The 15,773-nt window shown below is 43.0% G+C and overlaps 1 protein-coding gene across 3 annotated transcripts in view; it reads right to left on the minus strand.

Annotated features, from left to right (window-relative positions):
• Nucleotides 1-11,661, minus strand: part of CCDC102B (coiled-coil domain containing 102B) — a 367,196-nt gene extending 355,535 nt beyond the window's left edge. For all 3 annotated transcript variants that reach the window (XM_051851120.3, XM_089304990.1, XM_089304989.1), the window contains exons 1-3: nt 11,511-11,661; nt 11,064-11,187; nt 9,316-9,395 (exon numbers count right to left, since the gene is read on the minus strand). In XM_051851120.3, the coding sequence (XP_051707080.3) occupies nt 9,316-9,395; nt 11,064-11,127 (144 nt within the window). In that variant the 5' untranslated portion in view covers nt 11,128-11,187; nt 11,511-11,661. The remainder of the gene's footprint in view (nt 1-9,315; nt 9,396-11,063; nt 11,188-11,510) is intronic.
• Nucleotides 11,662-15,773: the final 4,112 nt, after the last annotated feature.

Genomic DNA, 15,773 nt, shown 5'->3' on the forward strand with positions numbered 1-15,773 from the left:
TGATGTGCCACCAGCTCACACACGTATATAAAGGCACAAACATGTGTGTATACATAATAACTTTTACCCAACTATATCTTTGGCATTTCCACTCGTTGTTTACCAAGGCACCATAAGATCTGGGCAAGGTGTTTGACAACATTGGTTAGTCTCATAAAAAAAAGATGCAGTTCTTGGGGATTTGACAGCGAACAGGAATGGTAAAGGATCCTCACTAGGAGGCCAATGCTGTGGTACAGTGGGAGAAGCCATCGCCTGTGATGCATGCATCCCCTATGAGCACTGGTTGGAGTCCTGAATGTTCCACTTCTGATCCAACTCCCTGATAATGCACCTGGGAAAGCAACAGAAGATGCCCCAAATGCTTTGGCCCCTGAAATCATATAGGAGACCTAGAAGGAGCTCCAGGTTCCTGGTTCCAGCCTGGCCCAGACCCTGCCATTGTGGCCAACTGGAGAGTGAACCAGCAGTAGGAGGATATTTCTCCTCCTCCTTCCCTTCATTCCTTAGTGTCTTTCAAGTAAGAACCCTCGCACAAGTATTCAGACCAGCCTCTATCCAAATTTAGAGTAAGCCAAGTGCTGGAGATTCTTTTTCCACATACTCATGTTAACTGCCTTGGAATTATCTTTAATTCTTCAAAATTTTGGTACTAAATTCTGGTTTTAGTGTTTCCTCAAGTATTCTTTTTTAATCAAAGTGAGAAGCTCTAAAAAGATTCATCGGAGACTGTAAGTAGAAATTACTTGCTCAGAAGGCAGGACTATTTCTCATCGTATGCTTTCTCAATTCCTTCAAAGCATTCCTGTATCCTGTTCACCTTTTAATCCCCAGTCCTCAGCACATTCGCTTGATATATACTTGGCATTCAATGCACACAGTAAACAAGCATATGATTTACTAAATCAGTTACACGATAAGGGTTTGGATATTTTTTAACAAACATATTTCATTGAATGGAATGACTGGGTGAAGTTTCAAAATCATTATGGCTTGATCTTTCTTTTTTAAAAAAATAGGACTTGGCAAAAATCCTTTTCATCTGAATCAGCTAGGTCTCATGGCAGAGGAAATTAAACTCAGTATCTCTCACAACAAATGGTGACAGCTACAGATAAATACAGGATTGTCAGGGAAAAGAACATATTCCTGGAAATCAGAATTCTATAAAAATGGTAGCTACCCAATATGAACTCATAAGCAGTAAATCAGTTAGTGAAAACCAAATTATAAATGTAGACACAGCTTCATGTTATCTTTGGAAAATTAATGAAAATTTACAGACAAATAGGGATTTTGGATCCAGAAAGTAGTAACTTTTACAATTAAAAGAAATGTAGGGGCTAGCGCTGTGACTCTAAGGGTAAAGCCACTACCTGTGGTGCAGGCATCCCATGTGGGCACCAATTCAGGTCCTGGCTGTTCCACTTCTGATCCTGCACCCACATGGGGGACCCAAAGGCATCTCCTGGTTTTGGATTAGTCCAGCTCTGGCTGTTGCAGTCATTTGGGGAGTAAACCACAGGGTGGAAGATCTCTCCCTCCCCTTCTGCCTCCCTGTAACTATCAGGTAAAATAAATCTTTAAAAAAATTTTAGAGAAATCAACTATTTTCAAGATGCCCAAGTAGATCAAACAGTCACAACTGATTCTTCCCTCTTAGCAGATGATGCTAGTCTTGGATCATGTCTTTCATAGACTGGCCTATATTACCTGCCTAGTTCTTATTTTTTTAATTTGAGAGAGAACTCCTTTCTGCTGGTTCATCCCCTAAATGTCTATGATAGCTGACTCCTACACAGTCCTAGGTAAGAGCCAGGAACAAAATCTTAGTCTCCCATGTGGGTGGCAGGAACGTAATTACTTGAGCCATCACCATTCCCCCCAACACCCTCCGGCCCGGGTTTGAATTAGCAGGAAACTAGAATCAGGAGCTAAAGCTGGCTATGGAACCCAGGTGCTCCAATGTGGGACATGAACACCTTACTAGGCCAAATGCCCACCCTCATCTGCCCAATTTTTGTTATTATAGTTAATTTTTATTCAGTTGAAAGAGAAAAACAGATTCCTACTGACTGATTCATTCACACCTCAAATGCCTGAGCCATCAGGGCCCGGCCAGACCAGACCAAAGCCTGGAGCCAGGAACCCATCCAGGTCTCCTACATGGGTGGCAGAAACTGAATTACTTATGCCATCTTAGTGTTTTTCCAAATACTTCAGTACCAATCAGCATCAAACATGGTTATATTTCAGACAATGATCAGAATATTTTTGCATCTCTCAAAATCTTCATGTCATGATAGCCACTAAGCCAGTGATATAAGCTTTGCATTTTATATCCTTAAAAATATAACTTCTATTAATGAGTAAATTGCATTCAGCTTTAGGGAATGTTAAGCATACCTGCTTAATATTTAGGTATTAAGATAATTAACAGATAACCTAATTAAGATAAGCATAGGATTATACATGCTGAGGAATTTCTCATTTAAGTTAGTAGAAATTGTAGAAGCAAATAAGAATGTTGTAAAAAATGAAGATACGGAGAATTAAGTTTATAAACTTTTATTTTGGATAAGTTTTATCTTCTCTTTTCCACATATGAAATAAACTAACTTCTTGGATACCGCGGTACATATCAAATTAACCTCCCCTTTCTCCCTGGCTGCCCTCCAGTGTCACCAGTGTTTCACTTAGCCGCATTCTTATAACTTTCAGAGTGCAAATTATTTACAGCTGTAGACAATCTCTAGCAGTGAAAACAACGACCATTTTAAAATTTAAGGGAGAAATTCAATCTGATTCCTTTGTCTTGGCATTTTTTTTCCTGTTTAAGAGGTGGCTTCCAAGAAGTAAAATATCTGACATTACTTTGGAAAAAGTTCTTATAACTAATGATATATCACTTAGGATATGCTGGTATTGATCTTTTCTTCATTTTGTATTCTTTAATATTCCAGTTTTCATGGCTCATGTCCCAGGAATTAAAATTTTGTAATATTCATTTGCCCTCCCCCAACCCATTTACCAGGAAGTTTTAACTCTCCTTTTCAAGCTCATATTAATTGATTTCCTTTGTTTGTACTTTTCATATTCATTTTATTCTGAAATTTTTCTGCTAAACAGAGGTATCTGGGAACATGTACCAGCTAGCTCTCCCAAAGTAAATACTGAAACTATTTGATTTGTTTAGAATGATCAAGAAAAAGAAGAATACACTCCAGTGCTAACAGTCATTCCTTTCTTGAGCTACACACATTTCTAAATCAAGTATTAGAAATAACCAGAAAAATAATATTGATGTAATCATTTACTGAGATGCTGTGTCAATGAATAAAAAATATTTTAAATAATCAGACTTATTTTCACAAACATTAAGAATGAAAATTATCTAGTTTCTTAGGAGCCCAGTTTTTGCCCAATTCTGCAAAGTACAAAGCGAAATGGAAAGTTGGCTGAGGAGCTTACAGAAGGAGCCAAGCCAGACAATGTGGATCAGAAAGTAAAATTTTGCCCATTGTTTACATATCAGACGTTCTCCACAGCTGTAGATAATTTGTACTCCACAAGTTTTAAGAATATGATGCCGAGTATGGTTTTGCTCTAATTATCTGGCGTGGCTGCCTATACTTACCAGCTTTTCTGGATTTTTTCCAACTTTCCATTTCACCTTGTGCTGGCAACAAAAGTATTTAAGAAAATCATTTGAGTGAATACTTCTTCCTTCTTGTGGATGGCACTAGGTCGTTTAGGAGGCACTGGTAGCCTCTGCTTTTGATTGACAACCCACAGTACTCAAACTTGGAACTGAGAACCCTTGGACCTTTGGTTGATGTCATAAGAGAAGAATTTAGTTCTGGTCCTCATTACATTTGATTCCATACTTTGCTACATTCATCAATCTTGGAAGTGTGCAGAACTGAAATAATAAAGATCATAGCAACTACATGGTGGAACAATAATTCTAAAATGTTGTGAAATGGGAGAGAATTATTTACCCCAAGAGACTCTAACCAGGCATTTAAAAGCTAATTATATCTTTAGAATTCTTATTTCCAAAAGATACATCCATGTGTATATATGAATGTGTCTCTGTACTTCAGAGGAACTTATTTGTGCATAAGTGTAAATTTCCTCTTAAGAATAAATTTCCACCTGGATGAAGATCATGCTGTGGATATGAATGACTTCACATGATTGAGTCTTTCCCTATTCTGCAGTTTGGGGTCCATTTGAAAAGTTGTTTTAGATGAAATTTCAAGATTTAAGGCAATCGAAAAGAGTCATTTCATCTCCTCAGGGTTCCTAGGAAACACAAAATAGCAACAGACCTAGATAAAAACCACAGCTTTCACAGGAAACTACAATGTCACAAAAGACAATGAGGCCGTATTCTCCATGCAAGCTGATACTACATTCTTATTTAAGGAAGCACAACATGTTCCATACACAGTCAAGGAAGAAAAAAATGTAGGAACACATACAATCATACAGGAAATTATTTCAATTGAGGAGTAATGAACAGGCTTTCAGTAGAGAATCTGATAGGGAAGGGGTGTGATCTTAGAAGAGATAGAAGGTCACTTCAAGGAGATAGCCTTGGAGCAGAGACGTGGCCACCCAGTTCTTGTTAGCATTCCATGTGAGCTGATGGATGGGTTCCACACATGTCCAAGGGTCTATGCACACACACTTCAGAAAAGACATTCCAAGCCATCTATACGACACAAGGGTACACTAACAGGACATGCCCAAATACTTGGCCTCAAATACTAGTGATGTCTCTTTATATTTCAGGTGTTATTTATCTTATTGCTTCAAAGTTTTTTTGCTATATTGCTTTTAGAAGCTATTTGATGGTATTAATTTCATTATCAACTTATTTATCAACAAAACTTTAGTTAAAAATTTAGCTACTTTAACATCCTAAGTAGTCTATCCTCATTTTTTACCTCCCATATTTTCTTTTGCCTGAAATCACCGATTCGAAAAATTTTGTGTTAAAACTTTTATGACCCAAATGGTAATTTTCTTGATCTATAGTTTTATAGATGTGTAATAAGTATTTAAAGCTTTGTATTTATCCCTGTGAAACTTTTAACCAAATTTCATGCATTTTGACAATTAGAATTGTTATTTTTTAATAGTATTGATTCAATAATGCATTTCTTATACAGTTCACTAAGCATTTAAACAGCATTTGAAATGTTTAAAGTGCTGTATGTTATATAAAATTTTGATGTTAATACTTAGCTTTATGTGTGTGTATATCTGTGTAGGATAGAATTTGAAATAATCTGTAGTAAAATGGCTAATTGGTTCTTATCTCTCATCTTTTCCTCCCACGCTGGAGATATCTAAGATTCTACAAGAGGCTACCAGAAAATAAAGGATTAGCCCCTCCCCTTCAGTCAGACCAACATATCCACAGCGTCCCAAAGAGATCTTGATCAGATTTCTTGTCTTGTTTTTTTCTCTTTCATAGAAATAGATAACTCTTAAAGGAGAGTCTCCCATGTGCTGATTCATTCCTCAAATGGCCACAACAACCAGGAGTGGACCAGGCCAAAGTTAGGAGCCTGGGACTCCACCTGAATCTCCCACTAAGATACAGGGGTGGTGGCTTTTGCAGGTGGTGGCTTAACTCACTGTGCCACAATCTGGCCCCCAAGTTTTTCAGTCTGAAGAGTAGAAGCCTAGCACTCAACCCGTTTATTCAGACTGTTTTCTTTATCAGGCCACAGTCTTGTCGAGGTGTGCACAATGATAAAAATCCTCAGGCACACCTGGAACTCTAGTGCAAGCCATCAGCGAAGAGGTTAATATCCAAAAAAGCAAAGAATCCTGAGAGAAAGGTGGAGAAAACCAGAGAAGATGGGGAGGTGGGGTTGGAGGGGAAAAGAGAAGAAAGGAGGGAGGGTTGGGGGGAAGAGAGAAGAAAGGAGGGAGGAAGGGAGAGAGGGGGAGAGAGAGAGATACATTCAGTTAAAACTGGGACAGAGTAGAGGGGCAGTTCAAAAACTTTATGAAAATAAAATTCAAAGATATTTTGGATTTAAGAAGTTTTTGTATCATGCACACTTGTACTTAAACAGACATTTCTCCAAAGAGGATCATAAATGAGGACCCATGTTGTGATGCAGTGTGGTTAGACCACCACCACTTGCAATGCTGGCACTCATAAGAGTACCAGTTCAAACCCCTGCTGCTTTGCTTCCAATCCAGCTTCCTGCTAATGTGCCTGGGAAAGCAAAATAGGATAGCCCAAGATCGAGCCTCAGCCACCCATGTGGGAGAATCAAAGTTCCAGCCTCCTAGCTTTGCTGTGGCCAAGCCCTGGCCATTTGAGGCTATTTGGGTAGTGAATCAGCAGATGGAACAACCATCCAACTCTCTGCCTTTTAAGTAAATTAATATTTTTATTAAAAAAAAAAAACAGTAATGAGGTGTATGTAAACGTGCTCAACCTCATTCATCAAGGAAATGCAAATCAGAACCATGAGGTATCATTCATACCTGTTAGGCTGATTATTGTCAAAAGCAGAAAAGCTAACAATTGGTGAGAATATGGAGAAACTAGAACCTTTGTACACTTTTGATAGAAATGTACAATGGTGCAACCACTCTGCAAAAACCAAGAAAGTTTCTTCAAAATTTAAAAATAAAACTACCATGCGATCAGCTATCCCACCTTTGGGTTTATAGCCAAAGGGACTGCAATCAGAATCTTAGAGAGCTACCTGAACTCTCATAGGCATCATAGAATTATTCAGACTGGCCAAGATACAGAAATATAATGTCCATGGACAGGTGAATGGATAGAGAAATGAGATTATATACACCCACTGGAGTATTATTCAGCCTTGATAAAAAAGGAAATCCTAATTTATGTGACCACATGGATGAACCTAGAGGAAATTATGCTGAATGAAATAAGCAAGACACAGTAGATAAATGTTGTATGGTTCCACCTGTATGAGATGTGTGAAACAGTCAAATTCATCCAAGTGGAGAGAAGAATGGTGGTTGCTGGGATTGGGGGTGGTAGGTGTGGAGAGGAGAAGATGGGAAGTCATTACTTCAGGAAATCTTGTTTCAATTACACAAAATGAATACATTCTGGAGACTTTCTATGTCGCTCCCCCTCTTCGTGGAGGAACGACACAGGACCCTGCGCTGTTCTTTCGTCTGCTCGGCCCTCCCCGGGTTTGCTGCTGGTTCTTCCCGGGTTGGCTACTATCCCTTCCACCTCCGTGGAAGGGCAGTTCCCCCTGGCCGCATTCCCCACTTCCGCAGGGGAGCGGCACACCGCCGGCCGGCTCTCTCGGGGGCTGCACAGGTGTTCCCCTTAGATGTTCCTCTTAGATGTTCCTGGTGCATGCCGTCTCTCTCCTCCTTTATAGCCCTCCTCCGCCAATCCTAACTCGGCTGCCCACACGCCGAGTACGCTGCTCTCCTCCAATCAGGAGCAAGTCCTACAGTTTATTGGTTGAACTGGAGGCAGCTGTGTAGAAGCTGTTTTCTCCTCTCCCAGCACCATATTGTGGGAGAGCAGATGCATAGAATAAGTCTTAATTCCAGTAACTTAGTCTAGTCCGAGTTGCTCCCCACATTTCTATACAACACAATGCCTGTGTCAACCATACTGTATTGGAAAATTTTATTGAACCATTGACCTCATGTCAAGACTTTTACCTCATGTCAAGACTTTTACCTCATGTCAAGACTTTTTATGACAAAAAAGGAGCCATGAAGTGATGGATACATCCATGACCCCGACTGCTGTCATGGTTTGTGGTTATGTGCATGTTTCCAAGCTCTTCAAATCGTATTAAATACGTGTACTGTTTTAATGCATTAATTATATGACAATGAAGATATCCATTTAAATATGATAGTCTACAAATGATAAAAAAAAATCTGTTGCAATGTTGGCTCCCTATACCAGCACTGGTTTGAGACCCAGCTGCTCCACTTCCAATCCAGCTTCCTGTTAATGCAACTGGGAAACCAGCAGCCTAGTACTTGGGCTCCTATACCCACACGGGAGACTGGAAGAAGCTCCTGGCTCCTGGCTTCGGCCTGACTCAGCCCTGGCCATTGAGGCCATTTGGGGAATGAGTCAGCAGATGAAGATAGCTAGCTCTCTCCCTCCCCCTCTCCCTCTCTGTAACTCTGCCTTTCAAATATATATATATATATACACATATATATACATACATATATACATATATATATATATTTTGGACAGGCAGAGTGGGCAGTGAGAGAGAGAGACAGAGAGAAAGGTCTTCCTTTGCTGTTGGTTCACTCTCCAATGGCTGCCGCGGCTGGCACGCTGCGGCCGGCGCACCACGCTGATCCGATGGCAGGAATCAGGTACTTATCCTGGTCTCCCATGGGGTGCAGGGCCCAAGCACTTGGGCCATCCTCCACTGCACTCCCTGGCCACAGCAGAGAGCTGGCCTGGAAGAGGGGCAACTGGGACAGAATCTGGCGCCCCGACAGGGACTAGAACCCGGTGTGCTGGCACCGCAAGGCGGAGGATTAGCCTAGTGAGCCGCAGCGCCGGCCATATATAATTTTTAATAAAAGAAATTAACTGTTGGCTGTAAGATTTAGATTTTTTTTCTTAAGAAAAAAGATACTGGACTGTTGCTATCACTGAAAGTATAATATCCCTGTTCAGGAATCCTTTGACTACAGACATTGTCATTTCTCTATGCACTCTCAGTATGGTTTAGATTACGAAAGAGGCATATCATGTTGGGTAACCAACTAAGATTCCTTTCTGAGAAAATGTTAATAAATCTTCCAACAGCCCTTTGAAATTTCCTTTGGGTGGAAAATGATTCCCAGCTGAAAACACTTGAACTGTTTGATAATCTACAAATATTTTATCACCTCTTCAGGTGATGGATTATATTCAGAAATAGTTAATGTAAGGATAACTCTAAGGGCACAGAAATTATGCAAAGTTCAATTCTTCTATAAAAAGCTCTTAATGTGGTAGTGATATATTGAAAGATTGATTTCCAAGCATACATCTGGAGTCTATTTCTAAGGATTAGGGCAAGATGTCACACAATGTACATTTTTTAAATGCTACACGTTAGTAATAACATTAAAGTTCTACTCTGTGCTGTGGTTAGATGATTCACATGACATTGTAAATATTATGATTGAGTATCTGATATAACAGAGGAATCTTGGCATCTTAAGAAAGCACAACATCTTAGTCCATTTTGTGCTACTATAACAGAATGCTCTGGACTTCCAGTTTATCAAGAATTTATCAGAATTATTTCTTACCGTCTTGGAGGCTGGGAAGTCCAAGATCAAGGGACCCATATCTGTGAGGACCTTTTGATGCATCATCCCACGGCAGAAGGCTGCAGAGCAAGAGAACGTGAAAGTGAGAGGATAGCTCAGGATAACTCACTCACTCCTGTGAATACTTAATGACATTAATCACCTCGTTAGGCTTCTCTCTCCAACACTGTTGCATTGCAGATTAAGTCTGCAATACATGAACTCTGGGGACACATTCAAGTCATATCTATCCTTGCCCCCCAAAACTTATGTCCTTCTCACAATGCAAAAATACATTCATTCTATTCCAATAACCCCAAGTCTTTTTCCAACATCAGAAGTCCAAAGTTCAAAATTTCATCTAAAATCAGATGAGACTTAAGCATGGATTATCCTGAGACAAATTCCTTTCCAACTGTGAACCTGTGAAACTAACAGGTATGCTTCCAAAATACAATGATAGAAGAACATAGGATAGAAACTTCTGTTCCAAAAGAGAACTAGGAAAGAGCAAAGGAGTAGCCAATCTCAAGTAAGTTTAAATCTGAATAGGGTAAACATTAAGTCTCAAAGCAGGAGACCAAGCCACTTTGACCCCATGCAACACAACTGTGGACACTATGTCAGGATATTAGCCCTTGAGACCTCAAGCAAATCTGACCTTACGGCATGACAAGATTCAGTCTTCCCAATAGTTCGCCCAGGTTGGAAGCTCATGTCTTAAAGTTTTCCCAGGCTGAAGTGGCACCCTGTTGACCTTTGGTTCTAGAGTTTTTGGTGCTTCCCCGTTCTCAAGATCTACCACACATCTCCTTAGTGGGGACTCTGCAGCGACTCCTTCCTACAGTCCCATTGCACATTGCCCTAATGGAGGTGGTCTATGATGGCTCAAGCTCTGCGTCAAGTCTTGAGGGTAAGCATTCAGCTGATTTTGGCCTCTTCTGCTTGGTTTCTTATTCAGCTGCTAGTTAATGCACATCCTCAGAGGCAGAAGGTGATGGCTAAAGTACGTGAGTCTCTGCTACCCATAGGAGAGATCCTAATTGAGTTTTAGCTTCTAGCTTCTGCCAGTCCTGGCTGTTGCAGGCATCTGGGGATTGAACCAGCATGCAGATATCTAAGTAAGAGGAGTATGAATATTTACTAGAAGTGTCCTCCTGGGCTCCCAGAATGTCTGCAATGTCCTGTGAATTCTAGGTGGAGGCCACCATGGCTCCATGCCCTTATATTCCGTGCACTTGCAGAATTAATATCACATGAGCACCACTAAGGCTTATGGCCCTGCCAGACTGGCAGGTGTAGACACGCCTTGGCCCACTTGAGCTATGGCTGAGCAGCTGAATTTGGGGAATGAAGTCCAAAGGTGCCTCAAGACAGTGAATGCTAAGTAGCCTCAGGTCCTTCTCTGGCAAACTTGCCTTCAAGTTCTGACCCTAGGCCTTGGTGGGAGGGGCCTCATGTCCCAACGCTGTTGCACTGTGGATAATTTTCCAACACATGAACTAACATCTCATGAAGAGTATGCCACTTTAGCTTGGAATCTCACAAAAATTAGGTTATGGTCAAGGCTATTAGAGGACAATGCAGCTTTGTTAGTCATAGATGAAACGAGGAGGTGCAGCACAGGGGGAGGTAGGACAAAATAAGGTGTCCAACTTAGTGGACTTGGAAAAACTAAAACACCTCATGCTTCCTCCACGTGTCCTGGCTCCGCTAAGCACAGGGCGTAGTCAACAGGAAGAATGTACCTTTCCTGTGGTCAGGCTCTCTCCCGAAGAAGGAAACAGAAGGATGTGGCCTGCGTGAGCACATTTCGTTTCAGCTTCTCAGACTTCCAACACGGTCAGCACTTTCACTGCTCCCCCTTCCACTCTGGGGGATGACGGAGAAGGTAAAGAGGCCCAGTGTTTAGGGAAAGTCTTTCTTGCTGATTCTGTGAGCTGGGAATAAGAGGTCTGCTCCAACGCTGCTCAGCTTTATCACTCTCCTAGCTCACTGGCCTAACCACACAGTCAATTAGGGCCATGACTCTTCTTCGAGAGGAAAGAAAACCAGCTTCCAACTTCCAGCTTCAGCTTGCAACGCTATACTGCACTGCACCTCAGTGACGATTCCTACTCCCCTGGCTACACCCTTGATGTCACTGGGCAAGAAACATCAGGTTCTTGCTGCTCTCTGCTGGACAGCCGACTCACCAGATGAGAGCTGGGTTTCGTTCAAGCTGGCAGCCTTGAGGCAAGAGCGATCCCTGGATCCAAAACATGCTCTGTCTGCCCAAGAAGCCACCGAAAAGGGCTTTTAAAGGGAAGGAGGAGCTGCAGGTGGAGGTCAGAAGAAACAATGAGTGCAATCAACTGACAAGCATATTTGCAGGCTTTGTTCTGATGATGGTCTGATGAGGAAAGCTGGGGCACTAGCCAGCTGGAAGGTTCTTGTGAATGCAGCTCAACTGTTTGCACTTGATGGCCGCATGCTTTCTCCTTAGCTGGGTGTGAGGTCTGCCTTTCCATCTCCTTTCAGTGGGCTCTGAAGTTCTTATGCAGACATTATTATTCTAAGACACAGGCACTTCATAATATCAGTAGGTTTGTTTTGTTTTTCTTTTTAAATAGGAAAATTGAAAGGAAAATGTCTTCATTACTGTTACATTAATACTGTGCTCTGCTTACCACTGCAGCATAAATCATATCTCAAAACACAGTAAGATACAACACTCATTTTTTTAAGGCTCACTGAATGAGCCAATGTGAAAGTCTTGTCTTTGCTCTACCACCTCTGAGGCCTTGATCAAAATGACTCAATAGCTGGGGATGACTGGACAGCTGAGGAAAGATTTGGATGCTGTTTCATACACATTTCTTATGACTAAATGTAGGCGACTGAATCTGCAGGATGGGACCACACCTGGTGCTGTAGGCTAGAGCTCCGATGCATTGTTGCTTCATGTAGACTGTGGACTCCAGTGCACTTGGGTTGCTTACACAGCAACTCAAGGCTACAAAGCCAGCAGCCCAAGACAACCGGGAGGCAGCTACATGGCCTTATCAGACTTAATCCAGATAGTTAGGCATGTCACTTCTGTTGCATTTGATGTTTTCATCAAGTCCCTGAAGGAGGCAAAATTCAAGGGGAACAGACATAAACTCTCAGCTCTTTTTTTAAAAATGTTTTATCTTTTTTAAACTTATTTGAGAAGGAGAAAGAAAGAGAAATTTCTCATCTGCCACTTTTACTCCCTAAATATCTGCAACAGCGAGGCCTGGGTCAGACCAAAGTCAGAGCAAGAGACTATCCAAGTCTCCCATATGGGTGGCAGGGATCCATGTAGTTTAGTCATCACTGCTATCTCCCAGGATGCACATTAGCAGGAAGCTGGAATTGGGAGTAGAGCCAGAACTAGAGCACAGGCGATCTGATATGGGACGCAGGTGCTACAAACAGCATCTTGAACGCCAGGCCAGATGCTTGTCTCAGCCTCAACTCTGTAAGAGGAATTATCAAATCTTATTCAGAGGTGCGCTCAGACTTCCACAATGCAGTAGTTATTAGTGTTCATTTTGTCCCATAAGGGTGAGAAATTAGTCAGAATGTATTAATTAGTTCCAAGACAAGTTTGGCAAAGTCAAAAATTACCTCTCTGCTGTGTTTCCTATCCAGTTAGAGCCCTTAAGCATTTCAACATAAGATCCTCCTCAGAGAGATTAAATGGAAACAGATACAAGAGTAGGTTTCCTAAATACACGCTGATAAAAGATTCCACGATATATAAATGTTCCAATATATTGAATGTAGTTTCTCTTTAGTAATGTTCAGAGGAAGAAATTAAAGGTAAATACTAGAAGTATTCAAGTCAAAAGACTTCAAAGAAACTCAAAGACATTATAGAGCAATGTGAAAATGTCTTGCCTTTGTTAAGTTAAAGCTTAAAGAAAGGAATTCCTCCCAAATCCCCCTTCTGCTCAGCGGCAGCTAAAAATGTTCATAACCAGATGGGCTGGAGGTTTTTGTCCTGGCAGCTGCAGGCTGGGCGATTCCTCACTGAAGCGACTACAGAGGCTTCAGGACTCCAAAGCTGTGCTAATTCTTTCTCAACTCTTCCTTCAGCCTCTGCAAAGCTTTCCCAAATTCAGAAATCTGAGAGGACAAGACCCCACAGAGCTTATGCATGTGAGGTTTTTAGCTAAAGGCAATAGGTAGGATCCTTACAAGAGAAGCCTGGAGGGTGTGAGAGACATCCAGGTGTAACTTCCTGAGGACCTGCGTCACACAGCACCAGCATTCAGAATCGAACCACCAGGAAGTGTGCAATGAACTCAGACCTCCAGAGGGCTCACAGCAGAAATCCAGGAGAAGGTTTCTAAGGTTCCTTCCCTCTGATCCAGGCAGGCCACGCCAATGAACCTGTTAGACCGTTAGGAAATCAAAACCAACAAAGTGTCCCTCCAGGTCAGCACTTAATCGGAGCAGTATACAATCCTATTACTCTTCTCTTGGCCAGGAGTCAGAGTCGAGTATCCAGGAATCCCCAGAAACAAAGCCGGGGCTGTTACCAGGTAGCCGAAAATGACCTTAATTACAGTCTCTCTTCTGAAGGGCTCACAGATAATCACTGCTCTGTGCCCACACTCAGAGAACTTAGAACGCGAAGCACTCAGCAGCCCCTAAAGCAGGCAATGAGGCAACGTTTGGTTTTTACTACTCCGTACTTAGTGATGGCACAGACCATAGCAGAAATTCAATGGCTCCGCGGGAAGCGGCACAAATGGAGACCATTAGTGCTTCCAGTTCTTCCACAACACTGTGCACTCTGTGCTATGGGGCTGTGACGTGGCAGGGAGCAGATGTTCTTCCAGAGCCTCCAGAGGGAAGCCACCCTCAGACGTGCAGGTATTGCTTTTCCCGCCTCCACGACTGCCAGACACCACGGTTCGTGGAGATTTATTACAACATCCCTGGAACACCAGTCCACAGTCTGACTCCACTGTTCATGTTAGACCACCACAGGTTTTTAGCCTCCGTCTCCCTATCTCTTTCTCCACGTCTGAGAAAGCTACTCAGAATGTGAGACGCTCCCTCCTTTTGTGCCAGTGAAGGTTTCAAGCTACTTGTGGGAATGCTGCAAGTGAGTTGCCCTAAATTCACAGATATTTCTGCTCGCGTTGTGCCTGTCCCGCAGACCAGCTAACAAAGCAAGGAGGAGTGGCCGGACTACGAGGACATGCAATGTGTTTTCCCTGCGCAGCCCAGCCATCTTGTGGGATCTGCGTGAAGGCAGCCTCCAGCCAGGAAGCATTCTCACTGTGCTGCAGTGCCCTGTCCTGTCTTGATTGTCCCCTGCTCTTCTGCAGTTGTGCCCTCCCTAAATCACTCAAACAAGAATCCTGTGGGGAGCAGCCCAGACTGGACTGAGTTACTGGAATTAGGACTTATTCTATGCATCTGCTCTCCCACAATATGGCGCTGGGAGAGAAGTAAACAGCTTCCGCACAGCTGCCTCCAGTTCAACCAATAAACTGTAGGACTTGCTCCTGATTGGAGAGCAGCGTACTCGGCGTGTGGGCAGCCGAGTTGGGATTGGCGGAGGAGGACTATAAAGGAGGAGAGAGATGGCATGCACCAGGAACATCTATGGGGAACATCTAAGGGAACCCGTGCAGCCCCCGAGAAAGCCGGCCGGCGGTGTGCCGCTCCCCTGCGGAAGTGGGGAATGTGGCCAGGGGGAACTGTCCTTCCACGGAGGTGGAAGGGATAGTAGCCAACCCGGGAAGAACCAGCAGCAAACCCGGGGAGGGCCGAGCAGACGAAAGAACAGCGCAGGGTCCTGTGTCATTCCTCCACGAAGAGGGGGAGCGACATAATGGTGCCGTGACTCGGATATGAAGCCTAGGCAGGGTCTAGTGTCGTTCCTCCACGAAGAGGGGGAGCGACATAATGGTGCCGTGACTCGGATAGGAAACCTAGAACGGATGGGAAACTTAGGAGGGAAAGAAACGGGAAGAAGCAGGAAAATACCAGAGAGAGAGACTAGCAAACAGCCTAGGGAAAAGCCGGACGAAAAGGGTGCCGGAAGAAGCTATTGAAAGCCTAGGCATAGACTCGGATACGGACTACGGGGGGAAGCTGGGAGAAATCTCTAAGGTCGAAAGCGAAAGTGAAAGCTAGAACAAACAGACTCGGATACGGACTGTGGGGAGAGGCCAGGAGAAATGAAGGAGGAATATTGTTGGAGGAAAGCTTGGGGAAACATACCGGGTAGAGAAAAATGTTAGGGAAATTGAAGCCGTGGGGGGCAGGCCAAGGCGGACACGAAAGCCACTTTGGGATTCTCAAGTTAGCCCGGGAATAGGGGGCGAAAAGTTGAAACCAGAAGCTGAAACGTAAGCCAGATTGGGATCCGTCTGATTAGCCCGGGGAGCAAAGGACGGGAAGCCAAACCGTGGGGCGGAGACGTAAGCTGG

The sequence above is a fragment of the Oryctolagus cuniculus genome, chromosome 10, assembly GCF_051225735.1.
Source record: "Oryctolagus cuniculus isolate XC-2025 breed Fujian yellow rabbit chromosome 10, ASM5122573v1, whole genome shotgun sequence".
In the NCBI taxonomy this organism is placed as follows: domain Eukaryota; kingdom Metazoa; phylum Chordata; class Mammalia; order Lagomorpha; family Leporidae; genus Oryctolagus; species Oryctolagus cuniculus.